This window comes from Gadus chalcogrammus, chromosome 19, assembly GCF_026213295.1.
Source record: "Gadus chalcogrammus isolate NIFS_2021 chromosome 19, NIFS_Gcha_1.0, whole genome shotgun sequence".
NCBI lineage: Eukaryota > Metazoa > Chordata > Actinopteri > Gadiformes > Gadidae > Gadus > Gadus chalcogrammus.
In genome coordinates this window covers 1,772,784-1,793,933 of record NC_079430.1, presented here as the reverse complement: position 1 = coordinate 1,793,933, position 21,150 = coordinate 1,772,784, and the positions used below count along the sequence as shown (strand labels likewise).

Genomic DNA, 21,150 nt, shown 5'->3' with positions numbered 1-21,150 from the left:
TGCAAAAATATTTGTCATCTTTTAATCTGTTACATTCACCCATCTTTAATTTTGCCCAAATCCTTAACGCGTAGAATAGAAAAGATACAAAACAAAGCGCATGTTCACTTGGGCCAAGATAACAATGGGGACTTTCCCATACACAGCATATAACGCTACTTACAAAAGTAAGTTGAAAGAAAACAGCAGTTGATCAGACTAGAGACTACTGCATCTTCTAGTGCCTTTTACACCATACCAGATCTTGGAACACTTTCCCTCCCATATGAACATCTCATTACTCAAGTCATACAACATGTGATAAAGAAAAGTATACCACAGCACCTAAGTCTCTCTTTGTTTTCTATCTAAAATAAGGTGAGTAAAGGCTATAATAATAATAATAATAATAATAAATTCAATTTATATAGCGCCTTTCAAGGTACCCAAGGTCGCTTTACAAGAGGTGTACACAGGGGGGGGGGGGGGCAGGTTAAAGGCCATAGGCCTCTAAGAAGAGGTGTGCCTTCAGGAGCTTTTTGAAGGACTCCACTGAAGTGGCACAGCGGATATGGAGGGGGAGCAGATTCCACAGGGTGGGGGCAGAGGCGCAGAAGGCCCTAAGGTCTTGAGTCTGGTGCGGGGGGTTTCCAGCTGGTCCTTAGCAGAGGACCTGAGGGACCGCAGGGGGGTGTAGGGATGGAGGAGGTCAGAGAGGTAACGGGGGGCCAGAGCATGCAGGGACTTGTAGGTGAGTAGGAGGATTTTAAACTTGATCCGGGACTTAACAGATAACCAGTGGAGTTGCATCAGGATGGGGGTGATGTGCTGCCAGGGCTTAGTGCCAGTTAAAACCCTGGCAGCTGAGTTCTGAACATATTGCAGTCGCTCCAAGGTTTTGGAGGGGGGACCTGTGAGGATGGAATTACAATAGTCCAGACGGGTGGAGATGAAGCAGTGGATGAGTGTTTCAGTGACTGAGTCTGAGGGTCGGAGTCTTGCAATGTTTCTCAGATGGAAGAATGCAGATTTTGTGGTGTTGTTGATATGAGGCTGAAATGACAGGGTGGGGTCAAGGATGACACCCAGGTTGCGGACTACGGGGGATGGGGTGATAGGGCAGCCATCCACTTCCAGCAGAAGATCCCCAACCTTCCTGAGCAGTGACTTGGGGGCCACGACCATGAGCTCTGTTTTATTGCTGTTCAATTTGAGTAGATTAGAGGTCATCCAGATTTTTAGGTCTTGCATACAGTTGATGAGTGGGGCCGGTGGAAACTGAGTTGAGGGTTTGGTGCTGATGTATAGTTGGGTATCATCAGCGTAGCAGTGGAAACTGAGACCATGATGACGGATGATTTGACCAAGGGGGAGCATGTAAATGGTGAATAGTAAAGGGCCGAGCACGGATCCCTGGGGAACACCATGGTTGACTGGTGCCGTGATGGAGGTGGCATCGTCCAAGGTGACGTATTGTTGGCGGTTGGCGAGGTAGGACTGAAACCAGGAAAGGGCTGAGCCACTGAGACCAATGAGCTCAGCAAGACGGGTGAGGAGGATGGAATGGGATACTGTGACCTTCTTTTGACCCCTTCAACAAAACCCTTGGTGTGTGGCTTTTGCACCATGTTCTCTATCAGACGATCAACTACCCTACCAGTAGGTGTCCTAACTACATGTGTCTCGGACATGTGCCTTGTGCTTGTGTGGGTGTCTGACTATCGGCCACAGCAACAGGTGAGGTAACATTAGGGGACTTTGTTGCACCTAAGTCAGAAGCATCAGTTGGGGGGTCGGAGTCAGTGTCGGTCATGTGCGAGTCAGAGGGCACACTGGAGCCAGGTAAGTCTTTCACAGGCGAGTCTTCGTTTTCCTCTTGACCTCTGACCTTGTCAGACTGGGTACTCGTGGGTATCAGTTGAGAAGAGTGATTGCACAGAGAGTGAGGTATCTCGTTCTCCACCTCGGACTCATCAGCTTCTCCCATTGACTCACACACAGCATCAGATGACGCGTCTAACCACGAGCAGGTACAGTTCTCAGAAGCGTCTACTGCCAGGCCACTCAAAGCATTAACAGACGGAGGCTGGAACTCACTATGCACATCTGAGACATCTTCATCCAGCTCCCCTCTGCTTTGTTCTGGGACCGGTAAGAAGCTCACGTCCAACATCAGGTTCCGATGGACTACTTTGGTCTTCCCACTCTCATCCCTGACTTTGTAAACGTGAGTCTGAGGCTTCCGGTCTATGATGGTATACATGGTGGGCTCCCACTTGTCCGCCAGCTTCCTCTTCCCTCCCTCCGCTTTATTGGCCAGCAAAACTCTGTCGCCAACGTTCAAGTAGGTTCCACGGACTCTCTTGTTGTAGCCATCGGCTAGAGGTTGCTGCCCTTTCCTCGCATGTTGCTGAGCTATGCCGGCAGCCACATGGAGGTTCGCCATCAGTTTCTCTGTATAGGTCCTATAATCCACCACGACTGGATCCTTCAGGACTTGTTTGAAGACCAAATCTACTGGGAGTCTGGGGACTCGACCGTACATCAAGTAGAATGGAGGATATCCAGTTGTTTCATGAATGGTGGCATTATAAGCAAAGGTCAAAGTCTGTATCTGTTGGGCCCAATGTTGTTTGGCGGCTCGCGGTAGGGCACGCAGCATACTGCCAAGCGTCCTATTGAATCTTTCGGTTTGCCCATTTCCCATGGGATGGTATGCTGTTGTGTGTGTTTTTGTAATCCCTGTGAGGCTGAGGAGTTCGGCAATGAGTTTACTTTGAAAATTGGCTCCCTGATCGGAATGTATTCGCTATTGGTCTATTATGACCCACACGTCAACAGATCTTTGTTTACTGTCCGTAGCACTCCAAAAATCAATGCAAAGTCGCCGAAGTGCGAATGCTCTCCAAGGGAGCCCGGCAGCTGGTTCAGGGGTCTTTGCAAGGATACAGCGTTGGCAGCATTTCACGTATTCCGTATTCTGCGGCCAGAAGAAGCGCTGTCGGGCGAGATGTGCTGTTCTAGCTCGCCCTTGATGCCCAGCTAGATCATGCACACCAGCGAGAGCTTCGGCCTTCAAACTAACAGGCAGCACAAACTGATACCTCTTCTCTCCACTTAATGGGTCCTTGGTTACCCTTTATAGAACACCCTCCTGGACTTTTAGGTGGTGCCACTGCTTGCACAGGGTCTGGCCTGTAGGAGCTAACCTACTTCTCCCTCGCCTAGGTGGTGGCTCACCCCTCTGAATGAGCAGTAGGACCTCCCTGATAATCGGATCCGTTTCCTGACTGTGCCTAAGCTCGCTGATGGAGAGGGCTGGAGTTGTGTCCCGTTCTGAGGGCACCGTCTGGGGAAGAGCCTTGAGAAACTGCGTCGCTCTTATCTCTGCCCCCTTTTCCCACTCTATGTGAGCTTCACAAGCAGATCTCACATGTGATGGTTCTTGACTGCCGGCCAGCCTGTCTCGAGTGGTGTCTATGGTCACGCGGCAGCCTGCATCGTCTGCCCGGAGACACTGGACCTTGCACCGGAAGAGATCCTGGACTTTCTGCTCCTCCGTTCCCTCTGCTTCGGCCAAAAGACCTTAATACGGCTCACTGATCAACCTGTGGCTCACTGACTTGGCAAAAGGTTCTCTACTAAGGGCTTCCGCCACAATGTTCTTTACCCCAGTGTTTGATACTGAATGTGTATGGGGAAAGCTTTGCCACCCACCTTTGTTCGCAAGCGTCAAGATTTGGTTTCGTCAATATATAAATTAAAGGATTATTGTCAGTCCACACTGTAAAAGTGTGGCCCTTCAACCAGTGGCTGAATTTTTCACAAACACTCGATTTGAGTGCCAAGAATTCTAGGCGGTGGGCAGGATACCTCTTTTGTGAGCCAGAGAGGAGCATCCCTGATGGTTATCGTATTCAGCCATCGAAAGTCTGTGCATATACGAAGATCCCCATTTTTCTTCCAAACCATCACGAGTGGGGAAGCATATTCACTCATTGATTTCCGTATGATTCCTTGCTCATCCATCTCAGTGAGAACTTGGCGCAGCTTTTGATAGTGGGCTGGCGGCACTCTACGGAAGACGGAAAGGACGGTTGTCAGTGAGACGGATTCTATGCACAAAGCCCTCGGCTTCTCCACAGTCTAGATTGTGCTTTGAAAATACATCTTGATACTTCTCAAGCAATGTTACAAGTTGGAGCTCGCAACACAAGGAGAGACATCTGCCAGCTTGCTGTTTTTTCTCAGGGTGAGTGGTTTGTCTGAGATGTTTGTGATTTTCAAGAGGTCCAGCCATCTCCCCACAGCGGCGTGACCACTCTCCCCACCATGATGCCCCGAGGCACACACCTGGAGGTGGTAGGCTCCACAATAACTGTGCTCCATGGTGGACTTGGGCACATTACTTGGCAGTCTACCCCACAGTAGGTACTCTTGTTTGGGGAGGAGAGTCACCGCCTGAGTTAACTTCACCGTCCCTACTTTTTCCGGCACATCTTCACCCCTCCATCTCGTGAGGCTTGCCATCATCTCCAAAAACTGTTGGCCCTCTGAGGACACTTGTGTGTTGCTTGAGATAAGTTTCCAATAATCAAAATTTTCAGCTGATGAAGCACATATTTCAGCATGCTGGGACCGTGCACTCCATCTGCACTCCTCCACAGCCAACAAGGATGATGTGCTGCGGGAGTTCTTGCTGTTGGGTCAGGACGCTATCTGATAGCAGTCTCTGCTCTGCCTCTTCACTTATCGTGCAGGCCATTGACCCTGTGTCAAGGAGCCCTTGTAACTGAGCGCGGCCATTAAATGTCACTGGTGCATGAAATAACTAGGTGAAGGTCTCAACTTCAGACTGACAGACTCTACATCTACTCTGAACAATGGCTCCTGGCCCCCTGCTGGGTGGCGCGACTGCTGCTGTCAGGGCCTTCTGCTCCAGCACACGGTTCAACAAGCCAATGAGAGACTAGACGCAGACACCCTCGGCCTGAGAAGAGGATGAGGGCCCCATTGACTCCGGGTAGCAGATAAGGTCGGTGGTGTTATTAGCAGGCACTGTCTCTATCGCTGAAGTCTGAGCATGTGCACCAATGTTCCTTGGCCGGCAAGATTTGGCTTGAGACATTGTTCTGGCCTCTCTCTGATGTTCGATGAGTTCCTGAATCTCATTTGCTGTCCACTTCTCTGATATTTTGCATTTTAGGACACTTGCAAGAGCGGGGTCAGGACATTATTTCACCAGCATCATCGTGACCTCATGAGAGGAGTCCTCAATGTTTCGCCCCTGCCTTCTGAGACACTCATCTGCGACATCCACAGTCTTATTCAACCGTATCCAGTAGTACATGGGACTTTCTCCAGCCAGAGGAAGTGTATTATAAAAAAATCTGCTAGAGGCATTGAGGAATAGTTTACCTCACTGAAATGTTGTTTCAGGATATCAAAGACAAGCTTGGAGTTTTCTGCTGGCCGCAGCGATGGCATGCTGCGCAGAGTACCTTTGACAATGTCTCTAGCCTTTCCCATTAGTCTTGACATTATCTCCATGGAGTACTCTTGTGGGGGGACACCCCGCTTATTCAGGTAGACGCTCATCATTTCTTCCTACTCATGCACTGTGTGTCCGTCTGTTCCATCTCCCCTGAAGTACGGTGGCTCTTTGACATCAGTCTTCATAACTAACGTTACTCCAGTCATGTTCAAGTCAGATTGTACTTGTCCTAAATTCAGACTAGGTGTAGGAGTGTTTTGACTTTCTGCACTACCGATAGATCTGTTAAGTTGGCTTGCAATGTTCTCCCCTATCTCGTATGCTAATTGTGTAATGAGGTTCCCTAGGTCTGAGGAACTCGCCTCTGGACTAGACACTGGCTGACCTGGAGAATGTTCATCTGTATGCGTGTGAGGGTATGAGAATACAGGGCGGCCCACTGGACTAACACCACTACCAATGTGTTATGTATGAAGCTGAAGGTGCTTCGTTCATGGTGACCACTAGGTGGCACCTCTGACTTGTATAAATTCCCGTGCACAATAAACCAGCCTGGCTGAAGTTGTAGAACAAGATACACTGTTTCTGTGTTGATCTCTGTATGGGCTGTGAATGATTGCTACGTAAAGATACAGGGAACATAACATAAATTGGCGATGAGGTGCGTAGTTCTGAAGACGTTTGACTGGTCATCAGAAATAAAGAAGAACAACGTTGGAAGCTAGCTAGTGAGCTAGAGTGTATCTGTTAAGAGGTGATGAGCCAATCCTCTAACGAAGACTCCGTTATTGAAGAGAAAGCAACTGAGAGCGGACGCATCATGGCGGGAATAATTGGAAATATGGATCCCTCTGATGATACCGGTGAACAATGGGCAACGTATATTGAGCATTTTGAACATTACATTCTGGCTAATGAGATCAAAACAGCTAAGAAAGTGCGGGTGTTGTTTAGTGTGATGGGACCAAGAACTTATGGATTACTTCGCAGTTTGGTGGCTCCTGACAAGCAATCGCGACTGCTACCAGTGTGGGAGGAAAGGCCATACCAAGTAGAGCCAGAAGCAGCCAAGCCAGAAGCAGCCAAGACAGAGAATGGAGACAGAAAGGTAATACAATGAAGCACAGTGTGAAAGACAGAAAGAAGAGAATTCATCATGTTGATGCTAGGAATGTTAGTGAAAGTGATGAGACTAAATCTGACACTGACTCTGAGTTGGGACTTTATGCCCTGTCTGAAAAAGGGAAATATTCCAGAATCTCTGTGCTGCCTAGAGTTAATGGAAAGAAAATGGAAGTGGAATTGGATACTGGGGCTGCTGTGTCTTTAATTTCTTGGGAACAGTATAAAAGCAAGTTAAGTAAATTACCTCTGCAACCCACTGAGATAATGCTTAAAACTTACACTGGAGAGCCATTGGCACCGGAAGGGGTGATCAAAGTACAAGTTAAGTTAAATAAGCAGTGTGCTGTTTTGCCTTTGTACATAGTGAAAGTTGATGCACCTCCACTGTTTGGCAGAGAGTGGCTGAGAGTTATCAAACTGAATTGGAAAGACTTGAAGACAGTGCATGCCTTTGAGCAAAGAGAGAAAGACAGCTTGAAGATGGTGTTAAAGAGACACTCAGCTGTGTTCTCTACAGAGTTAGGCACACTGAAGCAGATTAAAGCCACACTGACTGTTAGACCTAACAGTATACCTAAATTCTGCCCCCCACGTAATGTGCCCTATGCACTTCGACCTCTAGTTGAAGCCGAGCTGAAGCGCCTAACTGAGCTTGGGGTGATCTCACCATTGGAGAATAGTGAGTGGGCCACACCTGTGGTGCCAGTTATCAAGAAGGATGGCACAGTTAGACTGTGTGGCGATTTCAAGGTCACCCTCAACCAAGCTCTCTGCGTGGATAGATACCCATTACCACGCATTGAAGACATTTTTGCCTCTCTAGCAGGAGGGCAAGGCTTCAGTAAGTTAGACTTATCTAATGCATATCTGCAGATGGAGGTAGAAGAGAAGTGTAGGAAGCTGCTAACTATCTCCACACAGAAAGGGCTATTCCGCTTTAATCGCTTGCCCTTTGGAGTAGCGTCATCACCTGGCTTGTTCCAAAAGGCTATGGATCAAGTACTGCTCGGACTACCTTACACACACTGTTACCTGGACGACATCCTCATCAGTGGTCCTAATGAACAGACTCACCTCAAAGCGCTGGATTCAGTCCTAGGCAGGCTAGAGGAGTATGGCCTGCATCTCAAACAAGAGAAGTGCCAGTTTTTCCAGGAGTCTGTGGAATACTTGGGCCACATCATTGACGCGGCCGGGCTCCACAAATCACCCGAGAAAGTACGTGCTATTGTGGAAGCACCAGCACCACGTGATGTCAGCCAGCTACGTTCGTTCCTAGGAATGCTGAACTATTATGGACGCTTCATTCCTGATCTAGCCACTGTCCTTAAACCACTAAATGAACTGCTAAACAAAGGGAAGCAATGGCAGTGTACAGTAGACTGTGAATCAGCTTTCCAGAAAGCAAAAGCACTCCTAGTATCACAGGAAGTATTAACACACTACAATCCTGAGCTGCCCCTTCGCCTTGCGTGCGATGCTTCACCATATGGGGTCGGAGCTGTGCTCTCGCACGCTATGCCTGATGGAGAGGAACGACCTATAGCTTATGCTTCACGAACACTCAGTAAGGCAGAACAAAACTATGCCCAGATAGAGAGGGAGGCGCTAGCGATAGTCTTTGGAGTTCGCAAGTTCCATCAGTACCTCTATGGTAACAAGTTTACCCTACTCACTGACCATCGCCCGCTGACCTCCATCCTCCAGTGAAAAGTACACCATCAATGGCTGCAGCCCGAATGCAGCGCTGGGCACTCCTCCTATCAGCGCATGAGTATACCATTGAATACCGTAAGGGTGCACTACATGCAAATGCAGATGGACTTTCACGCTTACCACTCTCCCACATTCATAAAGAGAAGCTAGGCGCCGTAGAGGTGTTCTACACATCTCAGTTGGACACACTACCAGTCAGTAACACCGAGATCAAACGTGAGACCCTGTCTGACTCCACTTTATCTCGTGTCCAGGAAATTGTCTCCACAGTCGTTGTCCAGCTGTAAAGGATGCCGACGAACAGCTGTCGCCCTATCTGTTGCGCCGGCATGATCTCACCATACAACAGGGATGCCTCATGTGGGGTATGAGAGTGATTGTGCCTCCTAAACTGCGCCCCCGGGTTCTGAAAGAGCTCCACTCAGCACATCCAGGAGTAGTGAGGATGAAGAACTTGGCACGCAGTTATGTGTGGTGGCCCGGCATCGACTCTCAAATTGAGCTTCACGCCAAATCCTGCCCCCCGTGTCAGAGCATACAAAAAGCACCTGGGTTAGCTCCTCTACACCCTTGGATGTGGCCATCCAGTCCTTGGGAAAGGATACATGTGGACTTTGCGGGTCCATTCGAAGGACATATGTACCTGATCACTGTGGACGCCCATTCCAAGTGGCCTGAGGTGCATATCCTGGACAGCACCACAGCCAGCAAGACCATACAAGTGCTCAGGGGACTTTTCAGTCGCCATGGAATTCCGCACATCCTTGTGAGCGACAACGGACCTCAGTTCAGTTCTGAAGAATTCAGTGCCTAGAATTCAAGTCCAATGGAGTCAAACACACCTGCTCAGCGCCGTACCATCCTGCTACCAATGGCTTGGCAGAGCGTTTTGTGCGCACATTCAAACAGGCCTTAAAATCATCTAAGGGCACCGGGATGGTGCAACAACGCCTTGATACGTTCCTGCTGGCATACCGCAACATCCCCCACACCACAACAACGGAAACGCCAGCCATGTTGTTCCTTGGACGCAGGCTGCGTTCTCGTTTGGATTTCCTGAAACCCAATATTGCTGGAACAGTGCACAGATCACAGGATGCCCAACAACAACGCCGCCACCAACACTCAAAGGACAGGCAGTTTGATGTAGGGGCGCACTCGTCCTTCATAAGTTCTCATTTTCAAATGATTATGAATAGGCCTACTATTATTGTTATTTGAAGCCATGTCAGTCTTGACTGTGGGTGGTGTGGTCCTCTGTGTCTGCTAGTGTCTATAATACAGTAATATTTTTGTCGACATTATCAAACGGAAGAACTTTTATTATGAAGAGCACAGGGCAATGAAGCACGCTAGCCAATAAGAGGACCTGCCCACCGGCGGAAACCAGATATTGAGTGGTAAATTCGTTTCGCTCAGTAAGAACCAAAAAACGAATAAACGAACTGAAATTTAGATTTTCGTTTTCTTGTCAAAACGAAAAAACGGCTTGTTTTCTGGTTTCTGCTTGCGTCAATTATTCCCAGAAAACAGAGTAATAAAACGTACCTTGCTCGTTTTGGCTCGTCTAGGATGCAGCGATGCATTCCATGAGCATACTTAAAGGAAGTACACTATCTGCACTATCCGTACTCACTTGAGTACGCTAATTTTTTAGATGTGAGTGCTGTTCCAAATCGAGTACTCTGTGGTGCACTTACCGGAAATGACGATCACGACTGCCGCCGTGGTTCCTCCCCCGCAATAAACATCCCGCTTTGAACGGTGAACTCTTTACGCCTAGCAGCTATAAAAAGCTATAAAAACTACAAAATGGCTCTATTATTGCAGGCTATGTGGAAAATGCGCCGACTTTGGCTCAGCCTGGCTCCGCCTCTTCCGCTACGTGGCTAAGATGGCTGCCGTTGAGTACTGGGAGTGTCCTTCGATCCACACTTCACGATTAGCCCGTTTTGAGTACGGCATCCGGGTCCTTGAAGTATACTTCTTTTCGCCGGATCTGAATTGGAACGTAGGCTACTGTCTACTCAAATTTTGGCTAGTAAGTGCGGACAGTACGGGTATTGGAACACGGCATCGGAATTCTCAAATACAAAGGACGCAAAAATGGCGCAGCTTTCGAGTGTCCCCAACATTGGAACAGTGCTTGTCGGCGTTCTATGACGTAGCGTCCTTAAAAGGGCGGCCGTTGAGCATGCTTCATTGACATTGGGAAACAGCCGCGGTCTGCATGCGCCAACTACTGCGTTGTGTTCCGGTGCACTGAAGACAGGAACGCTGACGTTCTTTTATGGCACTTTATTCTGTAGGCTGTACAATTTCAATGAGAACAAAGATTCAGGACTCTATCTTCATTGATTGAACCAGCCTCTCTCAATCCAAGTGGAACGCAAACTGAGCACTAATAGTATTTCAAAAATTCCGAAAATAAAATACAAGAAAACATTTTAATTAACCAACCTGGTATCACGCGATTGCGTGCTCATGCGCACGAACGTTAATCTATTGAAGCGTGTTCCAGAGTACGATAGTCCGACTTTTTGCGTGCTACACAGAACGAAATGTAAACCAATGCTTTCTGAATGGGAGTGTTGTCAGACAATGAACGTGCTCCACAAAACGGTACGAGAGAGAGAGAAAGAGAGAGAGGGAGGGACAGAGAGAGAGAGAGAGAGAGAGAGAGAGAGAGAGCGAGAGAGAGGCTTCAGAAAGGGTGTGCGCAGAAAGTACAGTGCACCCTAGTTATGTTTATGCCAAAACCACAAATGCTATATGTATATATATATATATATATATTGCCTAATTATATATATTGCCTATATATATGTATAGGATATATATATAATTAGGCTATAATTATATTATTTAGCGTGTAATGAGACAATCTATAGCCAAATTGTCGAAGATGCCCGAGAATCTCCGGGGATATCAGCATGGGAAATCGGCGAATCAGACACATGAACCTATAAAGAAAGACGTCATCTCAAGCGGGAAAGAACGTTTGCGGTGCTGGTTTGTGTCACGTAAGTACAGTGCCGTGTTCCAATACCCGTACTGTCCGTACTTACTAGCCAAAATTTGAGTACGCAGTACGTTCCAATTCAGGCCGTTTCTCAATTCCTAGCACGCGTGCTACGGACTCGATGACTTGCAAGTACGGATGTGGCAAGTCCGTACTTCAAGCACAGACTTGCGAGCATGCGAGAACGTACCTGCTTTTGCGAAAGGTCAATTGGAACAGCAGCGGACTCGATGACGTCACCACCTCTGCTCGTCCGTTAACTGTGCTACGGCCTCATTTAGGCATATACTACTGAACAATACAAATTGATACAAATGATATAAAACAAAAACGCAGCCTCTTTCATTTTCAAATAGTATGTAAATATTCTGAATGAATAAAAATTGGAAAGATATGCGTGTCCTGTCATGTGTATAAGCTATACACACACGACTTTATATATCTATATATATTTTCTTATATTATTATTATTATATTATATATTATATAAATATATATATAAGTTAAGAGTAACTTAAGCTACAGTTGTGCGTCTTCTCCATATTGTCCGCCATCGTACTGCTGCGAGTGCGAAATGCATCCTGGGATTTATAGCGGTAGCAAGCACACACGAGCCACCTCCGATGCATGCTCGGTGAAACCATAGACATCTTATAGGTAGACGGAGCATTGGCTGCTGGGTATGGAAGCATATATGTAGCAAAATTCAAATGGCAATGCAATTTGGAATTACATTATGCATTTGACAATTCATTATGCAATTTTATAATGTAATTTGTAAATACGTTATTCAAAGTGTATTTTAACATGCAAAGTGACAATGCAATCCTCAATTCAATTTGCAAAAGTTATAACAATACAAATAGAATAACATTTTGTCAAATTCTTTGAGTTCCTTTATACAAATTGAAAAGCTATAGCGCCCCCTTGATTGCAATCCACTTCGCCACGCTCTGTGTGTTGCGATATTCAAATGACATTTCAATCCGCAAAACGGAATCCAAAACGGAATCCAAAGAGGAATCCAAAAAGTCAATATGCAAAGTGGCAAACGTATCAGCCAATCAGCGTCTGGGCGGGAACTACGTCACTTGCTCGTAATTTCCTTGTTCACTTCTAGTTCGTATGTATGGAAGCCCGTTTCCGCCACGTAAAAGAAAAAAATGCAGGTCACAACTCATTATTTTGAGATAGTATCTCATTATTTTGAGATAGTATCTCGTTATTTTGAGATAGTATCTCGTTATTTTGAGATAGTATCTCGTTATTTTGACATAGTATCTCGTTATTTTGAGATACTATCTCATTATAATGAGATAACTTCTCAACAGGACCAGACCAGTCATTGTAGCCTAATTGTAGCTTATCCATAGGTGCTACATATAGCCTATTATTACAGTAGATTAGCTGGAGATGATGAACTCGATTATTAAAGATTATTTCAGACGGAGGTATACAAATGCTGAAATTTTGGCTTGATTATCTATGGAGCACAACATAAACATTAGTAAAAGAACTCTAGAAAGAGTGCTTCATAGAAATCAGCCGTACACCACCAGCGTTCAATACGTTGGTACCCCGTGCTTGGACCTAGAGTGACACAGTCTGGGGAAATGCCGTTTTCACTGCTGTGAATAAAACTTTGCATTGCGGCAATGTGTGTGTTCTCCGTCCCGCGATCCAATCTCACTTTCAATGGGCGACCATGCTGCATCACTGAATCAATGAAATACCCCGCTATAAGACGTAGGTCGCTGTTAGTTGAGTGGGTGTTTAGCCAGATCATCTTTGGGGAGAACCCATCAATGCAACCACTGATGCATATCCCATACGGCTTCAATTTGTCATATCCATCTATGTGCCACACATAATTCGGGCCACGACTGACATAGACTCTACGTCTCAGACGGTGCCGTGCACGGAGATCCACGCCACCACCATCCATTTGACGCAGCAAGAGACGAACGGTCTCTCTGTCCGTGATGATCCCTGCCATCCAACACTTCTGTTGCATCCATCTGTAGCCATGTTGTTGGCCAGAGGACTGTAATTGGCGATGTATGAAATCGGCTACTTCTCCGATGTCCGCCTTATTGCGTCTTCGCCACAGCTGATTCCTATGAAGCACTCTTTCTAGAGTTCTTTTACTAATGTTTATGTTGTGCTCCATAGATAATCGAAATTCCCATCACTACTCCCACCCCCCACACATAAAACAGTCAGACACAATAGAAAGTGAAGTAGTTCCCGCCCAGACGTTGATTGGCTGATACGTTTGCCACTTTGCATATTGACTTTTTGGATTCCTCTTTGGATTCCTCTTTGGATTCCGTTTTGCGGATTGAAATGTCATTTGAATATCGCAACACACGGAGCGTGGCGAAGTGGATTGCAATCACGGGGACGCTATAGCTTTTCAATTTGAATAAAGGAACTCAAAAGAATTTGACAAAATGTTATTGTATTTTTATTGTTATAACTTTTGCAAATTTAATTGAGGATTGCATTGTCACTTTGCATATTAAAATACAGTTTGAATAACGTATTTACAAATGACATTATGAAATTGCATAATGCATTGTCAATTGCATAACGTAATTACTTATTGAATTGCAAATTGCAAATTGCATTGCCATTTGAATTTTGCTACATATATGCTTCCATAGCTGGGACCAGGCTGGGACGCGAGAAATACGGCCGCCATCTTGGAGTGGTCAACCGGGAGCAGCAACAGCAGCAGAAACAGGATGCCGGGCTGTTGTAGCCCCGTTGAAAGAAATTGAATACCACCCTACACACTCAGGATATTAATGATATTTAAATTATTATGACCATGAAGTCTTTATTTGCATGGGTTTACATTTCGTTCTGTGTAGCATGGAAAAATCAGAGAAACACTCCCATTCAGAATGCATTGGTTTACATTTCGTTCTTTGGAGCACGGTTATTTTTATATATTTATTTATTTTCAGTTTTTGAGGAGGTGCTTCAAAGATGCAAATGTTTCAGCAATAATCCAAAATCCAATGGCAAAACCCGTTGGCTTTTTGTCGAGGGAATCCAGGGCGACGCTCACTTCCGGGTTGGCCAACATACGTCATCCCTCCACCACTCTACTGTAAAAACACATGTTCAAGTTGAATGAGAATAATAATAATAATAATAATAATAATTCTGCCATAGTATTTATTTAAGGGGGGGGGATACAAGTCTTTTGGCCATTCGTAGTGTTGATCAGCAGAGAAATAATTTGTCCGCAAAGACGGTGACGTCGCTTAGCAACGGAAGACGCTGGGATAGACAAGTCACCGGACTACTACCCATGAACGGAGCGTTCCACGGCATTGAGAAGACCCGTGTAATAAAGGCCTATAATATTTCTGTTTATGGCATAGATTTCTCCTCAGATTAGGCCAATAAACCAATGGTAAAATAAAAATAAAAACGCTCGATCAAAGGCCCGGCCCGAGTATAGTGGTGGGAAATATCGGGCAGAGAATCTAAACACTGACTGGAACTACTTAGCAGGTGTCTGTAGGGCTATATCAGGAGTTAATGCACGCACTGCAGCCAATCAGAATCAGAGTATTCCCCCAGACCGTGGTCTAAACAATATTATTCACGAGTTATAAACAACCCCTACACATCAATATTAATGATAACCCTGTGGAAATTGCCATAAGTGAGGGATACAATTTCGCACGTTGAGCACACAGTTGTGTGACTCGTTTATTTAGTAAGAGAGAAACAGGAAATCAAAACGTGCTGAAGGTAAACAAATCCCGCATGGGCTCTGACGTCATGAGACGCTCGTAATCCTTAAAAGGGACAGCGATCCCTGAACCACCAAGATAGTAAACAACATGCCTAAAACAATTGAAAGAACAACACATAACAAAATACTGTAGGTGAATTATGTTACACTCACTACAACCCATTAAATACGGTATGATTTCTAGATGTCATGGCAACGTCCGCTCGCGACACTGGACTTGCGATCGAGGCATCGACGCGGACGTTCATTCACATAGCCAAAAACAAGAGAATAGATGGCTAGATAAAATAAACATCAAGACATAGGCTGCATCCGAATACCTAGTACATACTATTTCTGTCTAGTGTCTACTACTTGACCATACTACACTTGACTGTGTAGTACGGTCTACAGACATGCGTAGAACGCCTCCGAACGCCGCCGAAACTCCACCGGATGTTTGGAGATGACGTATCTCCCCCCAGATGGCGGCAAAATGTACCTGTTTTCCGTCTTGTTATCGTTGCTATTAAATAAAAAAATGTCTCTTTCTACGCGAATGTCTCTTGAAATGGATATCTCTGCTAGAAGGCGTCGTCGTCGGTCATCTCGTAGAGCGACTTACCGGCAGGTTATGTTGTATATGTGGAAATTTGGTAAGTCATTGTTTTTGGAATAATAATAATACATTTACAGTTATTTGTTACTCCGTGAAAAAGACGATTGAAGTTAATTTTTCCTTTTTTATTGAACACACACACACACGAATAAAAAGCCGCTGTTGGTGGTGTCGGGTCAGCCATCTCTTCTTCGTTTGTTACCAGACTCCGGTTGCATTGTGGGATAGCGTAGTGTGGTCCGTGGTTCACTTTGGCGGTAGTATGCATTCGGAAATGACTTCCGTACTACAGAATGCATACTACAGTATTCGGACGCGCTAGATTTTTCGCATACTACAAAATGCATACTATATAGTATGCAAGTACGAGTATTCGGATGCAGCCATACAATTCTAAAAAGAACAGATGAAGCAGCTACCCTTTTTTCCTTCGCGGTTTGCCTACAGAGCAGCGCACCTGCATTTAATATATCCGTGTATTGTCACAATTTCTCAGTATCAAAGGTGAAAGTAGAAACGGGTGGCCAAAAGCTGTCGTATTGTTAGTTATCACAGACAATTTTAAGTAGAAACGGGTGGCCAAAAGCTGTCATTTGTTAGTTATCACAGACAATTTTCAACAATGAATGATCTGTACGGAGCTCCATAAGGAAATGCGCCGACTTTGGCTCAGCCTGGCTCCGCCTCTTTCGCTACGTAGCTAAGATGGCTGCCGATGAGTACGGGGAGTGTCCTTCGATCCACACTTCACGATTAGCCCGTTTTGAGTACGGCATCCGGGTCCTTGAAGTATACTTCTTTTCGCCGAGTCTGAATTGGAACGTACTGCGTACTCAAATTTTGGCTAGTAAGTACGGACAGTACGGGTATTGGAACACGGCACTGTACTTACGTGACACAAACCAGCACCGCAAACGTTCTCTCCCGCTTGAGATGACGTCTTTCTTTATAGGTTCATGTGTCTGATTCGCCGATTTCCCATGCTGATATCCCCGGAGATTCTCGGGCATCTTCTCGTACCGTTTTGTGGAGCACGTTCATTGTCTGACAACACTCCCATTCAGAAAGCATTGGTTTACATTTCGTTCTGTGTAGCACGCAAAAAGTCGGACTATCGTACTCTGGAACACGCTTCAATAGATTAACGTTTGTGCGCATGAGCACGCAATTGCGTGATACCGGGTTGGAATTAACACATGCTAAACCTGGTATTGGGAGTAGGCTACATACCTGGGGTCTCATTTGTAAAACTGTGCGTGGGATCGTTACTAATAATGTGCGTACGCCCAGAAGCCAAGTTTTGCGTGCGCCAAAAAATATTCGGATTTATAAAACACTGCGTACGCACACCTGTACGCAATCTTTGCTTTATAAATCACATACTGACTACAATTGTGCGCAGCTGAATCAGCTTCACGTTCCGCCCTCTACACGCCCTTTTTAACCATAAATGATCAATGCAAATGACCTCATGAATGCGATCTGCATATAAAACAGACTCAGGTGCCGGTATTATGTCTTGTTGGAAACAATGGCAGGACAGAGAAAAACCAAAAAAATAAACTTCACGGAGGTTGAGGTGGAGACACTTGGGAGTGAGGTGGAGGCCCGAAAATAAATTTTGTTCGGCGGTCACGGAATCGGGATCACCAATATTAAAAAAAAGAATGAGTGGCAACATGTTGCTGCGGCAGTGAACGCTGTCAGTGGTACGGAGCGGACAGTACCCGAATTGAAAAAGAAGTGGTCCGACATAAAGGTACATTTTTATTTCCTCACGCACAGCACATGTTTATAATTAATTGCTCAAATGTTACTGGTCGTATAGTGAAGATCGTTAATTACAGGTGGGTGCAAAGCAGAGGCTGTCCTCACACCGCCAGAGCGTGACTGCAACTGGAGGGGGACCCAGTACTCCTGACCTAACCCCAATTGACAGGCAAGTTGCATCCATAATTGGCACCGCAAGCGTGAGTGGCATCGTGTCCGAAAGGGTAGGGGTCACTGACAACACAGAAGAACAAGGTAAAGCTGATTTCTGTTTTTTATAGATTTATTATCGATCATGTAGGCCTAGTGCAAGCTATTTTGCTTGTGCGTCCTCCAGAGTCAGCGGTCTTTGGGGAGGAGGACGATGATGCCGGCGAGGGGCCCTCGGCCGCAGGTCATCCGGCTGCCCCCACCCCCAGCACCAAGCGTCAGTCCGCTGGTCGGGTCCTCACAGACGAAGTTCTGCAGCTACAGAGGGAAACTATAGATGCAGTCAACAACTTGACTGAGGAGATGAGGCAGATTCGAAATGTCATCACCGAAATTGCCACAATATTAAAAGATGCGAAAAAATGAACCTTGAGTCGTCTTCATTTCATAAACGCTGCATGACATCCGCACGTACTCTTGCACCCTGTTGAAATCCGACTTGCCTCGGAGGGGGCTGGGCCTCCGGGTCAAGCTCGGGGGGAGGGAGGTCGGGGGGGAGAGGGATGCCGTTCCTCTGGGACAAATTGTGCAGCACGCCGCAAGCCCTTATAATGCGGCACACTTTGGCAGGCTGGTATAAAAGCCTCCCCCCCCGACGCATCCAGAGCGCGCCACCGGCACTTCAGGAGGCCGATGGCGCGCTCCACCACTGAACGAGCATGGCCATGGACCTCATTATAACGTTGTTCCTCGGCGCTTTGCGCGTTCAAAACTGGGGTGAGGAGTCAGCGTCTCAGGGGGTATCCACTGTCCCCTGCAATGCAGAAAATCATTAGTTATGTCAAGAACCACAATGTTACATTCCTCTTTAAAAAAAACTCACCTAGAAGCCAGCCATCCCGCCCCGCGCCTGCCTGTAGTCTGTTCCCTACACTACTGTGCGTCAGAATAAATGAATCATGTGTTGCACCAGGCCAACGTGCCACTATGTTTGTGAAGTTCATATGGGCATCACATACGTACCGGTCTCCTAAAAACGGCCATTATCATACGCTCCCCCATCTTTTGTCCGTAAATAAATTCATGTCCGTACGTAAAACACTAGCGACTCCTTCCGTAAATTTACGGAAGCACGGATACGAAAAACATACGTATGTGGAAACGAGGCGTTAGTCCGCATATTCATGCGGGGGCCGCATTTTTTCAAATATGCCGCACTTTCACCGTATAAATTGCCAATTTCCCATGGCACCAAATTTCCCCCTGGTGCCATGTGAACGTTATGGAGTGAAGTAATTACGCGACATGAACGTCATTGCAAACCCTGCGACGAAGGGAAGATAATGATAATAATAATAAAGGAAATTTATATAGCGCTTAATATGGTACTCTAAGACGCTTAAGATGATGCGGTCTCATTTGCCGACTAAGATAAGTGCAAAAGACCGTGCAAATCAGTTTCCCGGATTGTTACACGACAGTGGGGGCAAATTATTTTGCACTCCGTGTAACTGCGTGTTGGACCACAGGCGGAAGTCGACGCTGGAAAACCACTTTGCCGCAGCCAAACATGCAAGGATGGTTAAAGAGATGGACGTTGAGGGAGAGGGGATGGAGGATGAGGATGAGGAATGATTGGCTAGTGTTAGAGGCTACGCAGTTAGTATTCATTTTCACAGTGGACTGTTGTAGTTTCATTCAATGAGTTGATGTAACTTTACAGTTGTAAGATTGCACTTTTTTGTTACTCTTTGAAAAGCTTCCTCTGTAAAACAGGAAAAAATATAAATTATATTTTATTTATTAATTTTTACAGAAGTTGTAGCAGATTCTTTTTGTAAAGCTACAGAAGTTGTACTCAATGTTTTGTAAGTTTGAGCCATGTTTTAAGGTCTCAAATAAAACAAGATGAGAACTTAAATATTCCCTGCACTTTCTGTGATGTAGTATGCTTGTTTATCATAGAAAGTAATAAGAAATGACTCTTTACATTAAGGTATAGTAGCCTAGTGAGAACAGGGTGGTAGGGGAATCACTTTTTTCCCCTCTTTTTCATCAAACCGCAATTTTCGCAAGTTCCCAAATTTTTTGCAAGTTCCCGCAATTTAATCGCATAAAATTGCATAAATATGCCGCATAAATATGCCACTCCTCTCTGTGGTCAACTGGGCAGAGGCTAACAACATGGTACTTAACGAGGAAAAGTTCCAGCTTCTGCAGCACGGCAAACTGCCTGACTGGAAGCAGCCCTACACCTTACCATCTGGACAAGTCCTCCATGGTTCCGACCATGTGAAAGACCTGGGCGTCTATGTTGATGTCAACCTCAACTGGAGAACACACATAGCTATGAAATCCTCCAAGGCAAAGAACATGGCTAGCTGGGTGCTACGCACTTTCACCTCCAGGGATGTAGCCACCATGATGCTACTCTACAAATCCTATGTGCGGTCCCACCTGGAATACTGCTGTCCACTGTGGTCTCCTCACCTGCAGTGCGATATTACCCAACTTGAAGCAGTCCAAAGATCCTTTACTGCGAAGATTCAGGGACTTGGATCGTCAAACTACTGGGATCGACTCCATCGCCTATCCATGTACTCCCTCCAACGGCGGCGTGAGAGATACACCATCATCCTAGTTTGGAAGATCTACAACAACATCATCCTGAATGCTGTGAACCTCGACTTTCGGGAGACCTCACGGCACGGCACTTCCTGCATACGACCACTAGGATCCTCGAAATACAGCAGCATTAACACCTTGAGGTTCCACTCATTCGCCTCGAGAGCCTCAGCACTGTATAACGTGGTCCCTCCTAGCATCAAAGTGCACACATCTCTGGCTACTTTCAAGTCAGCACTTGATGCGTTCCTTCACACTTTCCCTGACACTCCACCAACACCTGGGTACACTGGACAGAACAGGAACTCAATGTTGGTGTGGGCCGGTAGCACGTGTCTGTAACGTTGCTACAACACTGGCGGTGGAGATGCGAGACATCTTGGCCTGAGCCCTCCAGCTCACAACCAAACCAAGAACCAAGAAGAACCATAGTTCATTGCATATTTTAAGAAAACGTGCCGCATAATCAAGGATTTTTGGCCGCATAAATCACTAAAAACGCCGCAATTTCTGGAGGGACTGACTGAGAAAGGAAAGCAAAAATCCAGCATATAGCCACCACTATCCAATGGAGGGCGCAGTTACACAACAAATAAATACCAATACCTAAAAACTACAACATGAACAATACAAGATTTTGGTGAAATAAAACTCACATAACCATAAAATGAAAGGATACAAAAATATTTTTCATTCTTTAATCTGTTACATATGTTTTTTTCATGCCTGTCTAGACCTCGTTAGAATAATTTGCATTTTCCCGAATGTTTTTATTTTTTTATGAATGAAGACACCAGCATGCAAGAATGAGTTCACGTCTGAGGGAAGGCTACAAACGCGATTAACTATTTACAAGTGCAAAAACGCCAACATATTCTTTATTTTGGTGACCACTT

General features: G+C 45.9%; 1 protein-coding gene across 1 annotated transcript; it reads left to right on the top strand.

Annotated features, from left to right (window-relative positions):
* Nucleotides 1-8,558: 8,558 nt before the first annotated feature.
* On the top strand, nucleotides 8,559-13,473 carry LOC130372770 (uncharacterized protein K02A2.6-like; the record flags this gene model as incomplete). The annotated part of the gene is given in 3 exon segments (XM_056578930.1): nucleotides 8,559-9,125; nucleotides 9,128-9,394; nucleotides 13,447-13,473. Coding segments are annotated over 3 exon segments (861 nt in total), but the record flags the coding sequence as incomplete, so codon positions are not given.
* Nucleotides 13,474-21,150: the final 7,677 nt, after the last annotated feature.